Source organism: Balaenoptera borealis (genome assembly GCF_965194805.1).
Source record: "Balaenoptera borealis genome assembly, chromosome: 8".
Lineage (NCBI taxonomy): Eukaryota > Metazoa > Chordata > Mammalia > Artiodactyla > Balaenopteridae > Balaenoptera > Balaenoptera borealis.
In genome coordinates, this window is record NC_138865.1 from 95,381,775 (window position 1) to 95,406,521 (window position 24,747).

Consider the following 24,747-nt stretch of genomic DNA (forward strand, 5'->3'; position numbering starts at 1 on the left):
CCTCTTTAAATTTAGTGTTGACTTCTTTTCTAGCCTTGCATGTGTTTAATGATCCCACTGCCTCTCACTCCAGTGCCAGTACTGACCTGAAGGCTGGATCCACAATGGAATTCTCTTCATGCAGGCTGGGTCTGTCCTGTTTGACAGCTATTTATAGAGCCAGTGTGGGTTAGTAACTATTTATTGAGTGCCAGTTCCATGTCAATTGTTAGGCTGGGTGCTTTACAAACATTTAATCCTCACAAAAACCCTGTGAGGTTGAACCTATTATCTCCATTTTGCCCACGAGCAAATGGAGGCTCAGAGAGGTTGTGCGCTCTGTATAAGGTCACACAGTTGGTAGAGTCAGGGCTCAAATTGAGATGAAATCCAAAGCCCCTCCACTTTAACACGCTGCTTTGCCTATCACTGCTCCAGAGATCACTAGCCCACCATATCATCACTGGCATTCCTCTCATAAATAGAGGTGGGGATGGCAGCGTATGTGATGGGAAATGTCTGAAAGGGAGGGTCAGGGAGCTTTAGAGGCACTGAAAAATCACAGAATTATTCTCTAAGAAAGATAACACAATGCTCTTTTAGATCAGAAGTTGATAAACTGTGGCCTGTGAGTCAAATCCGCCCCCAACCTCTTTTTGTAAGTTAAGTTTTAGGGGAACACAGCCACACCCAGTCCTTTATGTACTGCCTAAGGCTGCTTCCTCTCCAAAATGGCAGAGTTGCATAGTTATGACAGAGGCCATATGGCTCTCAAAGCCTAAAATATTGATTCTCTGGGCCTTTCTAGAAAAGGTTTGCTGACAGCTGTTTTAGATGACTTAGGAAGAGAGCCAATAGTTTTTATTAAGGCCAATTAATTATTTTTTTCATTTGACTGAAAAACCGACTTAAAGATTCGTACTGCTAAGCCCATCACTGGTGGTGGAGTGGGGCATGAGGGTGGGGCTGCAGGGATCCAACCAGGGGAGGTTAAGGGACAGGGAGGAGAAGGGGGAGGCCTGGGCCTCTGGGTCCCCACTCAGCTCCTCCCCCAAGACTCATCCCACTCATGTCCTTCCGATTTCCCCTGCCAAATCAAGTTTCCGAAAATAACTCCGCTCATAAACTTGTAAGTGGCTTCCCACTTACAAAATGCTCAAATTCCAACACCCCAGCTGGGAATTTAGAGACCATAACAATCTGACCCCTATGAATCTCTCTCTCCACCCCTTTTATTCTTTTTTTTAATCATGAGGAAGTCACGCCAAGTTTGGGTTTATATTTCAGAGCCAATGTACTTGTCTTTGATTCACTTTTATGTAAGCAGAAAAGTAAACATATAACAGTTGTAGGTGATAACAGGAAACCAGGCTGAGCTTTCTCATGCATGATGTATTGATACTTCACCTAAGCTAAAAGTTATATCAACAGGGACTTCCCTGGCAGTCCAGTGGTTAAGACTCCGTGTTTCCACTGCTGGGGACTCAGGTTCGATCCCTGGTGGGGGAACTAGGATCCCACATGCCTAGCAGCGCAACAAAAACAAAAAGTTATAAACAGAAGAGAAGTTTATAAATGTTTCAGTTACTTTTCTACAGAAGGCATTATCCAATTGTGTTTAGAAAAAAACTATTCCAGCTAAGGTTTTTGTTTTGTTTTTAAATTGTATTATCATAAGCTCTCTTCCACGTTGCTGTGTATTTTTCATAAAGATAATTTTTCATGGCTGAGAATATTTCATCTCCTATATGTTCTAGAATTTTCCTAATACTGCCCGGGTATTTGGGCATTAAAGGTTGCTGTTTTCCTTTGTTTCAACTCCTATCTCCATTCCCTCTAGTTATTCTTCTCCTTCTTGTTCACCTTTGCTCAGGCTGTTTTCTTGGCTTGGGAAGGATCCTATTGTCCTTTCCCGTCTGCTTAAGTCCTGTCACCTTCCCTCTTCAATCTCTGATTTCTAGGAGAGAGTTCAGATTTACCTTTAGAATGAGGGACAGATTTCAAGAGACTCACTTCCCCAGAAGGTGCTGACATGGTACCATCTGAACTTGACTGCTATGGCACTGCAGTATCAAAGGGCTCAGAAACCATTATTTCCTGGTGCTGTACTCAAGAATGGTTTATTTTAGAAAAGAATAATAGATAGCGGATATATACTATGTACTTTCCATATGTCAGGCATTATCGTAAGCACTGTATATACATTGTCATTTATCTTCCCAACAACCCTTTCAAGTGGGTCCTGTTAATACTCTCATTGTACAAATAAGAATATTGAGGTACAGAGAGGTTAAGAAATCACCCAAGGCCACACCACTGATAAGTGGGAGATTTGGCATTTGAATTCACACAGTCTGGTGTCAGAGTCCTGGAGCTTAGCCAGTGAAATAGAAGTGCCGTCAACTCACAACGGCCCTCTCTCTCCCTAGTCTCAATCATGCAATCTCAATCGGGCCCATACCATCTTCAGAGCATATGCAGAGGGAGAGGGGCTGCTGAGCAATGTTCTTACTAGCAACAGTGAGTCTGCTCTGCTGTGTTGGAGAGACCTGGCTGGAGGCCAGCATCCTTTCACACAGAGGAGCTCAAGAGGCAGATAAATTTGCTGTGTCCTTGATCATTCTCTGAACATGATGAATCCAGGGGCATTTCCAGAACCAAGGTAGGATGTGATGGAAACACGTGTGTCTTCCAGACCTCACTTATCTCAGTGTCCCAGGGGCCTAGCATAAAGCAGGCCATCATTCATGGAGAAGGGCTTGTGACATAGTAACATCATAACGGCTACAGTTTAGTTAACTGCCCCTCTCATGCTCTCTCCCAGGAAAGAGTGGGACCTCTTGTGATGGATCTTATGAGAGTGAGGGTGGGGAGAAGAGATTCAGAGTGCATTCCAAAGGTGAGTACAGTTGCAAAGCTGAGTCAGAAAGGGAATGCATAGTAACTGGCCTCTAGTTTGAAGAATGAAAGAACCTCAGGGTTCGGAAAGATGTTAAAGGTTATCTCTGCCAGTTATTTTCCAGTGCCTGATCCCCGCCTAGGACAGCTCTGACAAGGAAATGCCCAGCCCTCTGTTTGGACACCTCCACAGATGGGGACCTTCCAACCAAACAAAAATCCATTCCAGTTCGGTATGGTTCTCTTAGAAAATTGGACTTTTTGTTGAGTGGAAATCTATCTTCCTGTAGCTTCCACCAAACTGGGTCTAATTCTATCTGTGGGAGGCTAGAGGACAAGCCAGATTCCTCCTCCACACAACAGCCCTAGAGAGATTTGAAGTCTAAATGACTGTGTCCTCCCTGAGTTTTTCCTCTCCAGTCTAAATACTCACAGGTGCTTTAATTGTGTCTCTTCTCACATGGTTTCCAGGCCCTTTGTCAGATTTGTGTCCACTGACTGCTTCCCGTTTTGCTTAGAGCTCTCCAAGTATGGAGCTAGACCACCCCACAGAGCACAAGCTCACGTCAGACCAGAACCATCCCTTCCCTCCTATGAGAGCTTCTAGGATCAGAAATTAGTACTCCAAGTTCCAAGGGGTTCCAGGGATTTTGGGTGAATTTATTTTTGGTCAGAAGGGGGCAGGAAAAAAAAGAGTGAATTAGATTTCTGTGGTTGGGAAGAGATGATAATAGATAATGTTTTTTGAATGCTTATTACATGCCAGACACTGTGCTTAACGTTTAATATGAATTCTCTCATTTAATCCACTCAACCACCCTTACAGGTGGTACTGTTATGATGCCCATTTCACAGCTGAAGAAACTGAGGCTTAGAGAAGCTCAGGGTTTTCCGAGGCTATGTGGTGTATGTCAAGACTCAGGCCAGATATTAACAGGGAGCCATGGGTGAAGATTTGGCTTCAACAAAGAGCAGCATCTGGCCAGTGATTATGCTTCAGAAAAGCCAGGTATGACAGTGAAAACTGGTTAGGGGTGAGAATAGGACTTCTAAGACCCCAGAGATCAAGAAGCAGAAAGCCATGCCATGGTGGCACAGAAGGATATGATGTACAAGGCAGTAATAACAGTAGCAGCTACCATTTGTTAAATGTGTCTAAATCAGGCGTTTTGCATACATAATCTCCTTTAATCCTCACAACAACCCTAACTGGGAATTACTACCACTATGATCGCTATGTTACAGATAAGGAAATTGAGGCTTATTGAGGTTAAATGACTCACTGAAGGCTACACAGCTGGTAACCAGCAGTGGCAGGATTAAAATTTGGATGGCTGACTCCAGGGCGATGGCCCTACACTGACTCCCAAAGGGAAAGACTGTTGGCAAGAAACTTAAGGGAAGAAATTTTCTTTCCCAAGAGATGGGGGATCCCAGAACTTACGAGGGAACTCAGGGCTGCAGGCGATGCCTGGCAAGAGAGAACAGGAAACCTGGTTCTGGAAGAGACAATTTTGCCAGACTCTTTAAATCAGCAGTGCCAAGCCTGAGGCTATCCTAAATTGGGATTTAGTCAGAAAGGCTGTCCTGAAGGCCGAGGAACCTCATTCAAATAAATATCTATGACCAGATATGCTATCTCAGAATCAGAAACCTGTGTTGAAAAGTCATCTGTTTTTGTGCTTCTGTAGTTCCCTTTTTCCTTTTTTTTTTAAAAACAATTTGCTTTCTCTTAGTTCAATGGCAATCAAACTTTAGTGTGCATCAGAATCACCTGGAGGACTTGTTAAAACATTGATTACTGTACCCCCCTCCCACCCCCTGGAGATTCTGATTTAGTAGGTCTGGGGATGAAGCCTGAGAATTTGTACTACTAACAAGTTAGCAGGTGCTGCTGATTCAGCTGGTCTGGGGATTACATTTGAGAACAAGGGCTTTGGTTTATTAGAAAAGCTACTTTTGAAAATTTCTAAACTGACTCGGCTGTGAAGAGGCAAAGGACTTGCCCACAGGCCAGAAGCAGCGGGAGTGGGTCGGGGAGCAGACTTAGTGCCCAGCTAGGTGAATGCCTGCTGTATGGGCTGGGGAAGACAGAAGTCACAGCTAGAAGAGACTAGCTGTTTACAGATGAGAATGAGGGAAACCAGAAGGCCCGGGAAGCTGGGCAGGGAGCCAGACTGGCCAAAGGAGACAGAGATCTGGCGAGAGCAGAAGTCAAACGGGGTAGCACTCTTGTCAAAAGCTGCAGGCTCTTGGCTGGGTTGCAGGGAAAGAACTAGGGGAGCGGGGAGGCAAGGGGCCAGGAGTGAGCTCCTGGGATGTGGCCTGGGACAGAATCTGGAGATCGCATTTCAGCTGTGACTCACTGTCTCCAAAGCTTCTTTCTGCCTCCTTTGGGGGTTAAGCCCATCAGTCACAGAGTGCCCAGGAGTTACCCTCTGACAGTAGTGAGGTTAAGTCCTTGCAGCAAGAGAACTGGGGACAGTGCTAAATGCTGTTTCTTCTTCACTGGGTCACACAGTGGCAGGCAGGTGCAGGGCTGGGGAGCTCACAGTAGGGTGGTTTGACTTCTGATGTTCTCCAGTCCCTAGGCTGCATTTCTCCCTCATGGGAAACTGACTCAGCCGCAGTGCGCGTGCGTTGTGGAGAATGGCCTGCGTGGCCGCAGCGGCAGGCTAGTCGCTGGGTGCCTGGCTGGCCTCATCTCTCCTCATGGAACTGGGGCAGCTTGGAGAGGAGGCTCCGTTCCCTTGATACCAGGAAAAGGAGCATCTCTCTGCAAGGCTGCATGCCACTACTTTCAGATGCAGGAGCAAAATTGTGCACATAGGCCCTGGACCCTGGTCTTCAAAAACAACCCACCTAGCCTGAACTAGTTTTTCCTTGTTCCCTTCATCCCGTTTCTTGTACATGTCTGGCCATTTAAAAAAGGATTTATTGAATGCATACTAGATGGCAGGCCCTGTGCTGGCGATACAGATATGGGTAAAAGAAATTTCTACCCACAAGTATAGTCGGGGAGATCCATCTACAGAGATAATTACAGCCTTGTAGGATAAATGCTGTTTCTTAAACATAGAGACCGTGCCCTCTCAGGACCTTTGTATTTGCTGTTTCTTCTATCTAGAATGCTCTTCTCCAAATGTTTGTATAGTTATTCTCTCACTCTCAGGAGTGGCCTGAGAGAGGCCTTCCCTGACTCTCCTACCGAACGTGGAACCCACACAATTCTCTGAGTCCATTTATCCCATGTAATTTTTCTCTGTAAAACGTCTAAACTCCTTACATTTTATATATATATATATATATGTATGTATATAAAATGCCTTGTCACTGCTGATTCTCAGTCCGTGGAATTGGTACCTAATAGGTACTCAATATATTTTTCCCTTTTGTTCATTCACCATAAATGATTGCCCAGTTGAACTTTTCTGAACCTCTCCAGTCATCGAAATGGAAGATGAGGCCTGTCCACTTGGGGAAGAACATTTTGAATCGTACCTTCCCAAGCTTTCTCGTCTCTATTGTCTCCTCAGTCCAGACTGAGCAGGTTCTAGCTTCCCACCAATAACTATAATTACTGAGCATTAACTATGTACTGGGCACTTCCAATACGTTATTTAATCTTCATAATGCTCTGCGAAGTCAGAATTTTTTCTTATTTTACCAAAGATGAAACAGGCTCTGGGAGAGTAGTTGCTCAAAGTCACAGCGAGCAAGGTTTCCAGGGGGCTCTTTGGGAAAGGTCTACCAGGCTCCACAGTCTACCCAAGTTTCTGTCACGTTCCTACAGGCTTTCCCCATGTTTCCACTACATCCCCCTCCCACCCATTTCCTTCTCACTGGACCGCTGGGCCTGTCTTAGCCTGGCTGCTTCTCCAAGGCTAGCATAAGGAGGTGCTTCAGATGTTTGCAGGATGGAGAAGGGGCTGATCTATCTCCAGGGCCAGAGCTTTCCTTCCGCTGCCCTCCCACGGAACCGGCTGCTGGATGCCCAGTGGTCCATTCCAAAGCCTGCAGCAATCGCGCGCTCTGGAGGAAAAAGGATGTGGGAAGGAGGGCGAGGCTTCTTCAAACGACCGGCGGGACCGAGGGGCGAGCACTCCTCTCTCTCTGACGCTCCGTCGCTGCACTGGATAACCAGCACCCCCCTTCCACCCCTCCCCATCTCGTCTCGCAGCAGGGCGCGTGCGCAAGGCGCTCCTCGCCCCCTCCCTTCCGCGGGCCGCCCTTTCACCCTGGCAACGGCGGCGCGACTGCGGCGCGCGCGGGGCTGGGCGCGGACGGGGCGCGGCCGGGCGGTGCCGGTGCGGTGTGAGGCTGAGGCCGAGGCGGCGGTGGCCCAGGAGAGTAGCTGCCGCGGGTAGCCGTGTCGGCGTGTCCGACCTCCCTCCGTCTCCTCGCAAGGTTCTTCGACGCGGTTTTGGGTCTAGCGGACACAGCCCCTGGCCATGGACTCCCAGAAAGTAAGCGCGGGCGGGGGGCGCTGGGCCGCCGAGGCTGGGCGGAGCGCCCCGGCCGGGTGGGCGGTGGGCGAGCAGGGCTGACCAGGCCAGCCTGGGGCTGGGCTATGGCCGCGGAGGGCGAGGCCGCCAGGCCGCTTTGCTCTTTCCCAGGAGCAAAGCGGCGCCCGCCGGGCTGCGGGGACCGCGCCCCGTGATCCTGGATAGCTTCTGTCCTGTACTTGGTCCTGGGTCCTGGGCCCTGGCTCCTGAGGGGATAGCGGGAGCCGCCCCCAGTTTTTCATCATTTTTTGCAACGGTCTGGGCCCCCTTTGATTCTCGCAGCCTCCCGGCGTGCTAGTGAGGGTTTATCCATCCTTAGCAGAAGAGGAAGCCAAGGCACATGGGGGTCTACCGGCTGACGCCGAAGCTGACCCCTCTCCTCGACCCAGTCTTCTCCTATCTTGGCAAAATCTGTGCCTCTTTAGGTCGGGAACCCGATCTCCTTAGTACCGCCCCTCGCCCCAGCCTTGTCCACCGCCCAGCCCTCCTCGGGACTAGTTCACTAGAACGTCTTGGTGTTTAGTGTTGGTTGAATTGAGAGAAAAGACTGACAGTTGTCAGAGCAGCGGTCCCACCCTCCGACCAGTTCAGTGTTGCTGGTCAGTTACCTTAATGGTTGTTTTGGCATGTTTTGTACTTTCTGAACAAGTTAAAGAAAGGGTATACAGAACTAGCCGTTTATATTAACCAAAAAAAAAAAAAAAAAAAAATTTAGAGAACATAGCCAACGTTCTGAATACAATTAGAAGTGTTATTAATATTTAGTTATAATCCCTATATAAAAATCAACCACCGTGCTCTCTTTGTTAGATTATAGTAATTGAAATATAGTGCAGTATAGGAAGGAACACAGTGTTACTAATAATGTAGCAGGGAAAAACAAGGGCATGTCCAAGAGGCCATTCTTTTCTATTATTAGATAGAAAGCACTGGAAAAAACGTTAGAACATTGTTTTCTATAATTTTGCCTGGATTCACTTCCTTGAGGAGCACTGGGGGCATGAGAGAATAGTGTAGTCATGTGTTTAGCGTTAACTATTACAGTATTTAACAAAAGTCATATGATTTCATTGTATGTGTGCATCTTGAAACTCAGGTATATTCAGTTTTTTTATTTGCATGACTATTAGTAAGACATTTTTTAAAAATTACATTTTGTGTGTTTTGAATTTGTAAAACATTTCAAAGCTTATTTAACTTTTTAAATAAAAGTCATGTGGTATCTGAGTGGACATTAGTTCAGAGCAAATGGAAGGGCAAAGACTTGGAGTCCAGAGACTTGGGTTCCATGCTGCTATATGTAGCTCTGTGATATGGAGCAAATCACTTAACTATGATTAATCAATTTCCTCATATATACAGTGGAAATAAGAATATTGTATAGAGTTACTGTAAAAAGCAGGTAATATAATTAAGTATGAATTATGTACTTTAAAGTACAGTGCCTTAAAGTTTACAAAGAATAAGTACTAAAATACTCTGTGTGCTGTAAAATATAATTTTAAAAAGTATTTTAATGTGGATCATCTTTTTTTGCCAGGGCATGCATTGTCTCTCATTTTAATGAGGACTCAGGAGTTGGAGTGAGTCCTGCAAGGTCATACCACTAGCCATACATAAGGCTAAGATCTGAACTTGATTTCATTCCAAATCTTGTATTTGAGTACCTACACATACTGTGTACAGTTTTACCAGAGGTAGCGAAGAATTAGCTGTTCTTTCTTACCGGTACTAATGTATCTTAGATAACTTAGAGAAACAACTTCTCAATATTAGAAAATACGTTGAATTTCATTGATAGTCTCAAATAATATTTCTAATAAAAAACGCTTTGCTTTATAGCTTAAAATAAGCATCATGTGTTGATGCTTATAACCAATTCAGTGCTCTGAATTTGAGCATTCTTTTCTCATGAATTACTGCAGAATCAATTATATACCTCAACTAATAATGAACTGAGCTGGTTATGTATTTCTCTTGAAATAAGACAGTAGTAGTACACCCCTGGCATGATTCTTCTTTTCTATTATAGAATGTTACAACGAAAATAATAGCAGGGATGATACCTTAGTCAGCATAAGGAAACATAGTTACTGCAAGTGGCAAAGGGTGAGAGTGGCTTGAATGTATACCCATTTGTAAGGTATTTGGGATTTGGGCTTTAAATTATTAAGAGGATGGCTTCAGAGTCGTCTCCAGTCCTACTATTTATGAACTGAATGAGGTTGGGCAATTTGCTGTCTCCATTTCCTCATCTTTAAAGTCTCCTTACCTCAAAGGGTTATGAAGATCGTGTTAATTTTTAAAAATCACTTGGTGCCTAGCACACATTAAGTACTATCCGTTAGCTATTAGTAATCTCATAATCTCAACTTCAAAATAACTTTATCCCTTTGTTGATAATTTGTATAACCGTTTTTCTAATCCAGTCTAGCCATTTCTTACCTTTGTCCTTAAGTTTAAAGCATGTTTTCTGCGTTTATGTCTGTAATAAATGTTTCAAATGATGGTGCCAAAGAAGAGTTGTTAAATCCTAATTGAAAGAGGATTGGAAGTTCTGACTCATGCAATCTGACAATAGAGGTTAAGTTAACTGGACAGTCTTACAGAAGCTTGATGGTGGCTAGTCAGCAAATGGATTAGCTTGACCAGCTGCTTTTTTGTCTGTGAAAACAACTTGGACTTGTGTTAGCAACAGATGCTCTGTTTGAGTAGAGGAAGAAAACATAATTACCTTGGGTATGTAAGGTGTACTGTTGGATACAGAAAACCACAGTATTATCTTCTGGAAATAAACAGAGGGATTTTGTTTATATCGAGTTTCTGGGACACTTGTGAACAGGATGTGTTATGGATAGGTGGCTTTATTTGATACTCAAACCTTTTGATTATGTCCTTAAGTGGTTTTAAGATAAAATCCCAATGGTTTCTTTACCTGATAAAATGTGTATGTTCAAAGAAACCATTGAAACAAATAAGACATTTGCACCTTTCTAGAATCTTGGTGCTTGGAATTTGATAGTTTCAGTTAAATTCTTGTGCAGGAGATCATTCATATTCATAGGGGTTGCTGTTTCTAGGAAAGGTTTGTGCTGTAGGAATAATAAAGGTGGAGAGGAAAGGGGAAGGGATCCCAGAGGAAAGATGTCATCAAGAGCATACATTGTCAGTTGTTTGCTTTTCCTCACTTTTCCCCGCATATTCTACTTTCTGCTTGGAAAGGAATAGTGACAGTCAGGTAAGGCTTGATGTGCAAGACTGGACAAACCTAGACTGAGGAGATTGAACTGAGTAGGGAGAGTTTTAAAGCACAACACAACCTGCAACCAGTAGCATGTCTAGACTTGGCTTCCTCATCCCAGTTTCTTCCTCTGCCCTGGTATTTGCTACCCTTTGCCTTCTTGTTGTACCCTAACAGTTCGGAGACCTCCACCATATCCAGATAACCAACCGTCTCTCATGTTCCAAAATTACGCCTTTTTCTCAGTTCTGAGGAAAGGAAAGAGGAATGAAATTTGAGTATTGTTCTGTATCCAGTATTGTATTAGACTGCTTTAAATTCTCACAACAGCTGTTATTCCTATTGTAAAGATATGGAAGATGGAACTGAGAGAGGTTAAATAACTTGTTCAGAGTCACACAGCTAGCAAGTGGTAGTCTGGATTCATACCAGGTCTTTCTTCACAGCTCAAGCTTTTTTCATTGCCACCCTTCTTGCCTTGCTCCTTTGCCTTTAAATGGTGGTATGATTAATGTCATTAAAACTTAAGATATTAACTTAAGATATAAACTTAAGATATGTCTTAACTTAAGATATAAACTTAAGATATATCTTAAGATATATCTTTATCTTAAGGTATATCTTATATCTTAAGATAAAACTTAAGATATAAACCCCTATAAAGTAGTTTTTTGTTTGTTTGTTTGTTAAGAAACTAGTTTAGTCTAGTAAAAATCGTTGTTAGAAAGTATAGAACATGATTTAGATAAAACTCTGGAATTTGGTCTCCCTTGCTGCTACAAATCATTTTTCTGTAGTATATGTATCTCCCTTCTCTCCAGCTCTCTTTCTTTTTTGAGGGACGGTCTTTGCTTTCTAAAATAGAGGTGTGAACAGGAAGGTATAACTGGGGTTTTATACACCCCAGCCAAGCACAACTGCAGTCATTCCCGTGGAGTGGATCAGAGTAATCTGGGATGTACAAGGTACGAAGTACCCTCTTCAAAGGACCATGCTGACATACTCGTATCACTGTGTTTAAATACAGACACCTTCATTTTTATTGAACTTGACAGTTTAAAAAAACTAGAAATATAGTGAAACAGACCTAACTTTAAAAAATTTTTTTAAAGACAATGGTTCTTTGCAATGCCTGGCTGAATGTAAGCAGGATTATTCATGCAGCAAACACATATTGAATGCCGTAGTGATAGATATTCCACTCCAGTGTAGGGTGGACAATACTTTGAAGTTAGTGGATTTTTTTCTACAGCTTTCTTTTTGTATGTTTTATATCCTCAGTTGGCACTTCTTCCCAGCCACAAGGTTCTGATGAATCTGGTCTCAGTTATTGATATTTGTTGAGGATAGCTAATTATATTTTGAACTAATTTATAATAGTGTTAGCACTGCCAGCCTGTGCACTTCTGTTGCATTATAAATATAAGTAATACAAGTTTATTGTAGGAAATTAGGAAATATAGATAAATGAAAAAAATAAAATAAAAATCACCCATAATCCTGCCACCCAGAGATAACTTCTTTTAACATTTGTATGTATTACAGTCTAGTCTTTTTTAATGCGTATAGAAACTTAAAAAAACTATGGTATCATGCTATGTATAGTGATTTATAATTTGCCTCTCACTTAATATGTAATGATATCTTTTACCATGTTAATATCATTCTACAGCACTTTTAATGATTTAGCAGAATTCTTTAATATGGATATATATTACGTGATTTTTTTTTTAATTTTAATTTTTTTTGGCTGCGTTGGGTCTTTGTTGCTTCACGCACGCTTTCTCTAGTTGTGAGCGGGGGCTACTCTTTGTTGCAGTGCGCGGGCTTCTCACTGCGGTGGCTTCTCTTGTTGCGGAGCACAGGCTCTAGGCACACGGGCTTCAGTTGTTGTGGCATGTGGGCCTCAGTAGTTGTGGCTCACAGGCTCTAGAGCGCAGGCTCAGTAGTTGTGGCGCACGGGCTTAGTTGCTCCGGGGCATGTGGGATCTTCCTGGACCAGGGGTCGAAGCTGTGTCCCCTGCATTGGCAGGAGGATTCTTAACCACTGTGCCACCAGGGAAGCCCTACTTGATTTTTAGTTAGTATCCTTTTGTCATACGTTTATGTTGGTCCTAACCTTTTAATATTACAAACAACAGTAAGATGAACATCTTTGTCGTCAAGTCTCGGCTTATACTCTTTAATTATTTACTTAGAATAAATTAGTAGAAATGGAATTACTGAGTCATTGTGTATATGCTTTTAAATATCTTTTGATGTGAATTGCCAAGTCGCCCTTCAGAAAGGTTATGTCAGTTTATACTGCTACCAGTGGTACCTGAGAGTACCCCCATCTCTACTTCCATTCCACCTCCCTTAATTAGATGATGGGACCTCTGGTTTCCGTGGCCGAATGTGAGCCTCCTAGACTTCATTGGATGGAACAGCCAGTTCAGAGGCTGTGAAAATGGATGAGGCTTCCTCAGCCTCTGATACACTGTATTTCCTCAAATCCTAGTTGGGAAAGAACCTCTTCTTCTGCCCTGATATCTGCAGCTGGGCTCAGGGCGAAAAGACAGTATTCCCCACCAGGTCTTTTATTAGATTTTTTTTCTGTGGATCACCTCAGTTGCATCTGTATACAGAGGTAGTAATCCCAGCTGTTTCACTGTTACAGAGGGCGTAGCTTTCTACCAGGTAACTATTTATGATTATCAGATTCTTGAATTCCTCAACAATATATAATTCTCCTTTTCTAGCTCGTTGCATCACTTTTGAGCACAATACTCTTGTTATGTGTTGCCATAGCTATGGTCAGCTGGTAAGATTCTGGTTGTCTAACTTACCAGCTGGATAGAGCATTGTGGATTTCTATTCATCACCTAATTCAAAGGAGAGGTCTTTGGTGTGGAGTGATACAAGTGGCGTAATTCCTGGTGGCATTAGGATTTTTCACTGATCCCTTTGCTCTGGTTGCAGGAACCCTGTGACTGTTTTGTACAGTCCTCTGCAGTGTATGCAGCCTAGAGTGGTGTAAAAGTACAGACTCTGGAGGCAGCTTCCTGGATTTGAATTGTGACTGCCATTTGACAGCTGTGTGATCAAAGGAAGTTTCTTAACTTCTTTAACCTTCTCTTTCTTCAACCATAAAATGCAAAGACTAATACTACTTTCTATTGTGATGATTAAAAAGATAGTCCATGTTAGAAGCTTAGCATAGTGCCTGGCACATAGAAAGTGCTTAATGAATACTAACTGAAATGGCTATAGTAATAGTTTGGCCCCGTTAAATTGTAGATTGATTAGTGATATTTGCAGTGGTTCTAGATTCGTGTATCTCAGCTGTCTGGAATACTAATGTAGAATTTGAATCAGAAATTTTCTCCTGGTCTGAGTAGACGCTGGTGGGAAACCCATATATCACAGTGTCTAATTATGGCCACTTGGTTATTGATGCCTTTGGATTCAGAGTAGCATATAAACACAGGTATAATTGTTTTTTGCCACTGGTTCTAAGAACAGGAAGTTTCTGCATCATAACTTCAGGGGCTTATTGCACTGGATAGTTTCCAGTTAAGTAGCCCAGTTGGCAGAGTTTTTTGTTGAATGCAGAATTAAGACTCACATTTGAATTTGCCATATTCACATATATTAAGCTAAAACCAGTAGAACCATGCCATTTCAAATGGTGACCGTCCTCATGTTCTCGGACATAACGATCATACGCCTGCGGTAAGCATAGCTGTTACTGTTGCCCTTGTGTTCGGCAGGGTGGCGCATGTTACCGCCGGTTGCTCATCCCTAGTTTTTTCCAGTCTTAAAGAAAATCTTAAGTCCTTTTGATGCTCTTAGATGTTGACTTTCTTTTCATGGACCTCTGATCTTTGTTTTCAGGTAGTACAGTGCTAATTGTTAAGAGCACAGACTCAGGAGTCAGACTGTCTTAATTTGAATTCTGGTTCTGCCACATACTAACTCTGAGGTCCCGGGCAAGTTACTTAACCTCTTTATACCTCAGCTTCCAAATTGGAAAATGAGGATAACCAAGTATCCTACTTCATAGGATTCTTGAGAGGATTAAACAAATTAATGTATGTAAAGAGCTTAAGATAGTGCTTGGCCCTTAAGAGTATAAAAGTGTTAGTTATTATTATTTTGCTTAGAGTCAGTTGATTGTGCTTTTACTTCACATGATTTATAGGGACTATAAGCATAACTTTAAGCTGTGCTGCTTTGAAGACGGTACCTCGTGCCTTGTACACCCCAGATTACTTTGAGCCGTTCCATGGGAATGACTGCAGTTGTGCTTGGCTGGGGCGTGTCATTCCCCCCCTCCTTTTGTGAACATAGCAGTTACCTTAGACTAATTCCATAGTCAAGTAATTGAGAGGCTTAATTTTGATAGTGTAGGTTTTCTTGAGCTTCTGGTGACTGAGGTGCGTGACCAAAGGATAATGGCTGAGATTGCCTATGCATACTGCCTCTGGAGACATACATTCTATATATTTTGCTGTGATCCAGCAGAATTCGTATTTGTCAAAGCATATCTTCAGACCTGTATCACCTAAAGCTTTTAGTCATGGCCACCTGAAGTCTTGCAAAATCAGTTATATTATCTAGATAAACTTCAGATAATTTATATTGCCTTTATCCATCTATGTTTATCTGTCACTTTATCCATCAGTATTTGGAGGGTAATGGGAGACTTGAGATCTGAGATGAAGTCTGAGAGACCCTGGTAGGCATTCTTTCAGGTTGATAGAGTCCCAGTTGAAAGTTGTCTTTGCCCTTCTTCACCATCAGGCTTTGATAATAAAAGAAATGAAGCAAGTGTGCATGTGTGTGCACGCGCGTGTGTGGGTGTATACTTAGATATATAGAATGGGCTCATTCTATACTTTTTTGGAACTTGTTTTAACAAAAAATTGTGTATATGTTTTAGAACAGGAGGAATTGATAAATGTGAGGGTTCCCAGATGGGAAGCAAAGCATATTAGAGAAACTCACAGCAGGCTACTGCAGCTGGAATACAGCAAGAGAGAAGAAGTCTGGTGTGAGTTGAAACAGGTGAGGTAGGCAATGGGAAGATCATGCAGGGTCTTACAGATTATGTAATGTCACGTTTAAGGTCATGTTAACAGCTCATGTTAAAAGATTTTCAGTTTTATCCAAGGACTTGTGGCAAGACGATTAAGCAGGAAGAGTGATGCTAACATATTACTCTAGCTGCAATATAGAGAACTGATTACTGGGGAGAAAGAATGGATCAGAGGCCTGTTAAGAAGTTTTGCAAGAGTATAAGTTGCGATATGATACTGACTTGTGGTAATAGTGATTACAGAGTTATTTAGGAGGTAAAATCTACAGAAGTTGGTGACTGCGTGTAGAGCACAAATGAAAGGAAAGGATGTAATGATGATGGCCTAGGTTTCTGGGTTTTTTTTCCTTCCAGTTTTATTGACATATATCACTATATAAGTTTAAGGTGTACAGCGTAATGATTTGACTTACATACATCATGAAATGATTATCGCAGTAAGATTAGTGAACATCCATCATTTCATGTAGATAAAAAATAAAAGAAAAAGAGAAAAGTATTTTTTCTTTGACGAGAACTCTTAGGATTTACTCTCAACAACTTTCATATATACTAGGCAACAGCATTAATTATATATAACATATAGCAGTGTTAATTATATTTATCATGTTGTGCATTATACCCCTAGTACTTGTATCTTTTGACTACCTTCATCTACTTCTGAGTCCCCCCACCCCCTCCCTGCCTCTGGTAAACACAAATCTGATCTCTTTTTCTGTGAGTTTGTTTTTGAAGTATAATTGACCTACTGTGTTAATTCCTGTAGGAATTAACTATGTTAATCACACAACATAGTGATTTAATATTGCTATGCATTACAAATGATCACCCCAATAAATCTAATTACTATCTGTCACCATACAATGATATTACATTATTATTGACTGTTTTTACCACACTGTACATTTTATCTCTGAGACTCGTTTATTTTGTAGCTGGAATTTTTTACCTTTTAATCTCCCTCACCTACCTCACCCATCCCCCTACCCCTCTCCCCTCTGGCAACCACCTGTTTGTTCCCTGTATCTATGACTCTTTCTGTTTTAATATGTTTGTTCATTTGTTTTGTGTTTTAGATTCCACATATAAGTGAAATTATATGGTATTTATCTTTCACTGTCTGACATATTTCACTTAACATAATACCCTCTAGGTCTATCCATGTTGTTGCAAATGGCAAGATTTCATTCTTTTTTATGGCTGAGTAATATTCCAGTGTATATATCTCACATCTTCACTAATCATTCATCTATCGATGGGCACTTAGGTTGCTTTCTTATTTTGACTATTGTGAATAATGCTGCGGTGAACATAGGAGTGCATTTATCCTTTTGAATTAGTATTTTCAGATTAGTATTTTTGTTTTCAGGTAAATACCCAGAAATAGAATTGCTGGATGGTATGGTAGTTCTATTTTCATTTTTAAAGAAACTCCCTACTGTTTTCCATAGTGGCTGCACCAATTTACCTTTCTACCAACAGTGTGCAAGGGTTCCTTTTTCTCTGCATACTCTCAAGAGCTTGTTATTTGTTGTCTTTTTGATAATAGCCATTCTGACAGGTGTGAGGTAATATTTCATTGTGGTTTTGATTTGCATTTCCCTGATGATTAGTGATGTTGAGCATCTTTTCATGTACCTGTTGGCCATCTGTACGTCATCTTTGGAAAAATGTCTGATCAGGTCCTCTGCTGATTTTTTAATTGGGTTTTTTTTTTTTTTTTTTTTCTGTTTTTGATTTTGAATTGCTAGGTTTCTGGTTTTACAGCTGGTAGTGCCATTGGCAGAGATAGAACACTAGAGGAGGGCTCAGGTTTAGTGGAGGACATTATGACATGTTGAGCTTTGAAGTGCTTTTGAGAATATCCGAGTGGAGATTTCTAGTAAGCAGTTGGATTAAAATGGTCTGGAGCGGGCTTCCCTGGTGGCGCAGTGGTTGAGAATCTGCCTGCCAATGCAGGGGACACAGGTTCGAGCCCTGGTCTGGGAAGATCCCACATGCCGTGGAGCAACTGGGCCCATGAGCCACAATTACTGAGCCTGCGCGTCTGGAGCCTGTGCTCCGCAACAAGAGAGGCCACGATAGTGAGAGGCCCGTGCACCGCGATGAAGAGTGGCCCCCGCTTGCCACAACTAGAGAAAGCCCTCGCACAGAAACGAAGACCCAACACAGCCATAAATAAAATAAATAAATAACATTAAAAAAAAAAAAAATGGTCTGGAGCCCAGAGAATAGGTGCTGTACACAGCTTACATCACTTTCATTGAGACTTCTGGCTTTGCACTTCCTCCTCAGCTTCTTTATCAATTACTTGTGTCTCCATTATAAAAGCTAGTGATTAAATTTGGAGGCCCTGGAGGGGTAGAGTAGGGTAGAAAACTCCATGCATTATGGTATCTTTTAGTTCTTTTTGCCTCTTTCTCAAAGTTTCTTATCCTGCCCTGGTATGTTGCTTGGCATATTTAGAAAATACTTTAAAAAAAGTTCTACTGGACTTGCCTCCCCTTGCATATCTCCTATATTAGGAACACAGTATCCCTGTATAGATCTCTTCCCTGGGTCTTACCACCTAGAGAAAACTTTAACCTCACGTCACATACACAGGCTAGGATAAAGTTTCAGAACTCAGCTTATGTAGTCCTGCTTTCAGAACTTTTTTCTTGGAATACCAGAATTTCTATATGTGTTTATATTATGTCAGATTCTTGAATTATTTTTTTAAAATGATACTCCTTTCTTTTTTTTTAAACATTTATTTATTTATTTGGCTGTGCCGGGTCTTAGTTGCGGCACACAGGATCTTTTAGTTGTGGCATGTGGAATCTTTTAGTTGTGGCATGTGGGATCTAGTTCCCTGACCAGGGATCGAATCCTGACCCCCTGCATTGGGAGCGCAGAGTCTTAGCCGCTGGACCACCAGGGAAGTCCCAGATTCTTGAATTATAATAGCTGTATGTGGATAGAAGTTAAAATGTTACAATCAAGTTCCTTTACCAGAAATTCACTAATTTCAGTGGACAAAGCTTAAGCTCAAGCTGTGATTCTCCAAGAAAATTCCAGTGGTTTTATATGTCATTGAAGAGTCTTAGCAAACCAAAATATTAAAACAATATGTAATTTATTGTATGGGTGTTTCATATAATGGGCAAATTGGTTAGGTTTAGAGGCAGTATTCTAAAGTGGTAAAGAGCATGGGCTTTCGAGATAGACTGAACATAATAATTACCTTACAAGCAGTGTCACTTTGGGCCACTGATTGAATCTCCATTTTCTCATCTATATAATATGGATGTAACCCTACCATTGGGAGGGTTAGAAGAGGATGCAGATAGTCTGTTAACCTGAAAAGCCCAATCTTAATTGAAGCTTACTGTACACAGGCCGAGGACTGGCAGAACCATTTTTACTGTTCCATTGTGTTTTTTAAAGTATATAGAGAGTCTGTCTTGGAGGAATACTCGAAAGACTCTTAAGTCTTCTACCCTCCTTTTCTACATCTCTGTACTACCACTCTCGTCCCTCCAGCTGTGCCCACCCCTCCCCCAGGTACTGGCTGCCTTCTGCGTTGTCTTTGTACTCAAATCTCCATGTACCTGTTTCTGGAGGGAACACCGAGAGGATAAACAGCTAACTCTTTCATAGCATAACTTCATTGTGTTATTATACTAAAATAACAACAGTGGTGAGGATGGGAAGAAATAGCATTGGTAAGTGAAGCAGAGAGGCTTAGTCCGGCCCAGGGATGATAATACCTACTTATCTCCAGGGATTGTTGGGAGAATGAAAGGAGAGCTGTAATTATTTTAATTTTTTTACTATAATGCTTTATGAACATTTATATGAAATGTTATCCCGTTATCAGATTATTTCCTGAGCTCTTTATATTTAGCCTTTTATCAGTTTTTGATAATATTTTGAGGAGAAACTTTATTACACAAAATCTTACAGGAAATTATTGAAATATTTATGTTTGTAGGTGCTTATGGAAATAAGGCTTGTACTTCTGGGAAAAATTATAAAGTGGAAGTACTTGCTTTTGATTTTTACTGAGAATGCAAGTACCTTGTTTGGATTTTGCTTTTACTACCCACGAAGAGTTATTAAACAACTAGACCTGTGATGTACAATGTGACAGCACTTGTCACATGTGTAATAAAAAGTGAAATTAATTCAAGTTAAAATAAATTTAGTTTCTCAGTTGCTCTATCCACATTTCAAGACCTCATTAGCTTCATGTGGCTAGTTACCACCATACAGAACAGCACATATATAGGATATTTCCATTATAGCAGGAAATTTTATTGGACAACACTGAAGCAGAGAGTATGAGAAAGTTAAATAATCAAGTGTTTTATTTAAATAGGAAGCATTATCAAAAAGTCTGAGGTATTTGCTACTAAAATTACCTTATTTATTATGGTTCTATAGCATCTGTAACTATTGCAATGAATGTTGTAATTTTAACTGCAAATTTATTATCTACTTTCATACTTCTAAAATATAATGTTTTTAATTTTTATAAATAAATAAAATGTCAAATTTCAGTGTCTCTGCTTTTATTCCTCATTTCCTGATGTTGATCAGAAGTTTCCATTTATTTTTGCAACGTTTAAGGATTTGGTTCTGTTCGTTTGCCATGGCCTTATGACCTAAAGTAACAGTCTTTATGTTAAATAATATTGATCATCTTCAGTGTGAAAGATATGGTGGTAATTAAGTTGTACACTAGGAGTAAGAGGTTGTAAAACAGTACCAATATATATCCCATCTTTTGTAATTATAGCGTTTGAACAATGAACAGTTTTACATTGCTCCTGTTTATTATGTAATATACTCTTACATACAGAGTTTGTTTAGAGAATTGTTATAAAGTTTATAATTCTCTTTTAATAAAATATAGTGTTAAAAAATTTTTTTTATCCTAGGAAGCTCTACAAAGGATCATTTCAACTCTGGCAAATAAAAATGATGAAATTCAAAACTTTATTGATACACTAAATCAAACACTAAAAGGAGTTCAGGTATGAATCTGTTTTAAAAAAAATTTGTGTGAATATGTCACAATTAATGATTGTTGGGTCGAATCAGAAGTATAAATATACACTGTCAACTATAGATTATAAACTAATGGAGGTGAGAGCAGGGTTTTTAAATGGCAGATAAATAAAAATGCTTTATTTGTTATTACCACATTCTCCATGGAAAGATCGAATAGTAAGGGAAAAAGAAAACTCTGGAATATTGCTAGGAGTATTATAATGCTCACTTTTCTTCCTTTCCGTTTCATGTTTGTCTTTTCTAATTCCAATTAAGAGCAAATTGTGCCTTTCTAAAAGTACTGGGAAGCTAAACATTTCTTTTACTGTAAATAGTAGAAAGAAAATGTAGATGATAAGAGGTCCACTTGCAGAACTAGATGAAAGTAAGATATAAAAGTAAAAGGTAAAGTGCCCATTGAGGAGAGAGGGGAATACTTAAGGAAATGGTCCCAGGTATAGGTGGATAATCCATACTGTAAATAATCAAATGTTGATTGTGGAAGAGACCTTAAGATAAGCTGGTGATGCTTTCCCATGAATGTGCCTTAATTAATTTAAGGGTCATTTCTTTGTGAAATAAACATAGAAGATTTCCAGGATACTTGTAGACAGTGAATCCTTCCCTGTGGTTTTTGTTTGGTTCAACCTAGGTAATTGCATGGCCTGTTAAACCTTATGGTCTTGTATTTTCTTTACTTCTGAATTTGCTGTAATTGAAGTTAGTTAATTATAATCTTCACCAGTTTAACTGTCTTTCTCAAACTATTTTATTGGAAAATTTGGTGAATCCACTAATCCAGTTTCTTTAAATAAGCAGAGCTAGTGGTTCTAAAACTCTTGGTCTATGGACGAGAGAATCATCACATTTGAAATCTGTAAAAGGGTACCTTTAGATAGAGCTAGCTCACACTGTTCTTCTGATTGACAGATTATTAGGACTTTACCTTAGCATCCATAAAAAAAATAGAGGGGGAATTAAGCTACACCCTCGTCACTGAAGATGGGAGCATAAGCTGTAGTGGACGAGAGACCATAAGAATGTGCCAGTTGGTTATTGAGGGGGAAAAGAGCAGTCCAGTTCCTTCTTACAGATGAAAAAATTGAGGTCCAGGAATTTAAGTGGCTTGTCCAAGGTCACACTGTTGCTGAGTGGTTAATGTGGAATTTGACTTAGGTCTTCTGCCTTCCAGACTGCACATTTCTTCCTCCACATCATGTTCTTACTACTGTAAAGAAACTAGTAAAATGATTAACACCACTTTTGGTAAGACTCCAGTGAGATGATGTCTGGTTTTTATAAACATTTTAAGCAAAAGTTTGGATTGTAATATTACAGTAGATTTTGTGTATTAGTTTTGTAAACCAGTGCCAATTTCGCTTCTCTTAGTTGAATGATTCATCTATGTTGAAAAATGCCTTAAGATAATTTCTTCTATCTCATAATTGTTGCAAGTGTGAATATCGCTTATCTAGGGATTTCACAGATATTTTGTTATTTCTTGTTGAGATAGCATCATCTTGCTTAATGAGGCAGTGAGGAACTCTTGGAGGTCAACAGACTTTATAAACAGATTTCAGTTTATAAAATTTAGAAGTTTGACTACAAATTCTAGTCAGTAGATGATTTCTGAGGTTCCTTCTAGCACCGAAATTCAGCATTTGATAAATCTCTTAGGACCCAGTAAGGAATTGCTTAGTGTTTTAATTCTGCTTATCTTATGTAAATGCAGTGTTTTAGGCAACCTGAAAGATTTAAAAATTTGCGCAAAATCAGCCCCATCCCTATATGCCCAGACTATTTCTCAGAGTTACAGAATCAAAATCTCTGGAATATTTTATTAAAATCTGCTTCACTGATGATTCTGATGCACACCAAAAGTTGAGAACCACTGGCTTAGGGTCTGCCTTAGAGCCTAAAGGTCTGGACAAAGTTGACAACCTTAATACAAACTTTCACATTGTCCTGTGGAAACAGTCTTATAAAAGGTGAGGAGAGTATGGGCTAGTTCATAAAAGGCTGCTTAACTCATAGCATTGCTGAAGTAGAACTATCAGCATTAGCAGCCAGCTTCTTGGATTTATCTGTTTTTAAAGGTGTATGTCAAATATTAGAATTTTAATTATTTTATGATATTAGGCTGATATTAGATTCATAATATGAATCTATTCTCTTCTTTGATAAGTGCTATATCTTTTAGTTTTTTAATGTTTGACAGCTCTTAAGTAGAATCTTTGTTTTGTTTGTTTATTAAACAGGAAAATTCTTCTAACATACTTTCAGAGTTAGATGAAGAATTTGATAGTTTATACTCCATACTGGATGAGGTAAAAGAAAGTATGATTAACAGTATCAAGCAGGAACAAGCTCGTAAATCACAGGAGTTACAGGTGAGATCGTGCAACTATTTAAATATGAATAATTTTGGTCTGTATAATGCTTGATTTATTGAAAGCAAAAATTAGTGAATTTTTTGTATAACTGTACTGATATCTTGTAGAAGAATGATTCTTAATTTTGTTTTGGTCATAGATACCGTTTTTTTTAAAATTGTGATAAAAAACCTAAGATTTACCCTCTTAACCATTTTTAAATGTACAGTAGTATTAACTATATTCACATCGTTGTGTAACAGATCTCAAGGACTTTTTCATCTTGCAGAACTGAAACTCTATACTCATTGAACAACGCCCCATTTGCCCTTTTCCCCCACTGCATGGCAACCACCATTGTATTGTCTACTCTAGATATCTCATATAAGTGGAATCATACAGTATTTGTCCCTTTGTGACTGGCTTATTTCACTCGGCATAATGTCTTCAGATTCATCCATCTTGTAGCATGTGTCAGGATTTCCTTCTTTTTTATGGCTGAATAATATTCCACTGCATGTATTTACCACATTTTCTTTATGTGGTATGTCCATTTATCTGTCTATGGACATTTGGGCTGCTTCCATCTCTTGGCTGTTGTGAGTAATGCTGCAGTATACGTGGGTGTATATTGAAATTTTGATAGTGATTGCATTGAATTTGTAGATTGCTTTCGGTACAGTGGTTGTTTTAACAATATTAAGTCTTCCAATCCATGACCATAGGATGTCTTTCCATTTATCTGTGTCTTTAATTTCTTTCAGCAGTGTTTTGTAGTGTTCAGTGAATAGGTCTTTTGCCTCCTTGGTTAAATTTACTGCAAAGTATTTCATTCTTTTTGATGCTATTGTAAATGGGATTGTTTTCTTTTTTTTTTTTTTTTACAATGGAATAATATTTATTGTTCATATGGAAAATTTAGAAAAACTATAAAATAGAAAATAAAGATCATCCATAGTCCTGTCACTCAGAACTAGTCACTATTTTTTTCTTTTTTGTAATATACATTTAAATATACATATATAATACACATATATAGGGACATTTTTAATAGAATTAATATCTTATGTATAATTTTTAACCTGGCTTTTTAATCATTTATTATGCCAGATACATTTTCCCATGCCATTGAAAAGTCTTTGAAAACATTCTTCTTAATATTACCTACCAAAATTTGTTAAACCAATTCCCTATAGTTAGGTATCTAGTTATTCTGTTTTTTGCTACTGTAAGTAGCTCCATGTTGTACAAGTATTTTGTATTTTTGTGGACATCTCTGATGATTTCATCAAGATTAAACAACATTTTTCGTGTTCTTTATACTACCATATTGTCTTCCAAAATGGTTGTATTCCTTTACCCTCCCTGAACAAGCTGCAAAAACGATCTTTTCACTGCTGAGTAAGGATATATATTTTTTTAATTTCTACCAACTAAATGGAGGGAGGAAAGCATGTTATTATTTGAAGTTCCTTCATTATTAGGTTGAATATTTTAACATGCTTCTTGATATTTTTGCCATTTATGAATTATCTTTTATGTTCTTTCCCTTTTTTGGTATTGGTATGCTTGACTTGTTGATTTTATTTATTTATTTATTTTTTCCGAATTTTGAACTTTATTTAATTTATTTTT

General features: G+C 39.9%; 1 protein-coding gene across 7 annotated transcripts in view; it reads left to right on the plus strand.

Moving 5' to 3' along the window:
• Nucleotides 1-125: 125 nt before the first annotated feature.
• Nucleotides 126-24,747, plus strand: part of FSD1L (fibronectin type III and SPRY domain containing 1 like) — a 73,120-nt gene continuing 48,498 nt past the window's right edge. For 6 of the 7 annotated variants that reach the window (XR_014247884.1, XM_082404043.1, XM_082404046.1 and 3 more), the window contains exons 1-3: nucleotides 7,132-7,343; nucleotides 20,629-20,724; nucleotides 22,999-23,130. Coding sequence is in view for 6 of the 7 variants with exons in the window: in XM_082404043.1 (XP_082260169.1) it covers nucleotides 7,329-7,343; nucleotides 20,629-20,724; nucleotides 22,999-23,130 (243 nt within the window). In the remaining variant the exon portion in view is untranslated. Of the gene's footprint in view, nucleotides 2,879-7,131; nucleotides 7,344-20,628; nucleotides 20,725-22,998; nucleotides 23,131-24,747 lie in introns of those variants that run through there. The other variant, XM_082404048.1, reaches the window with a different exon arrangement.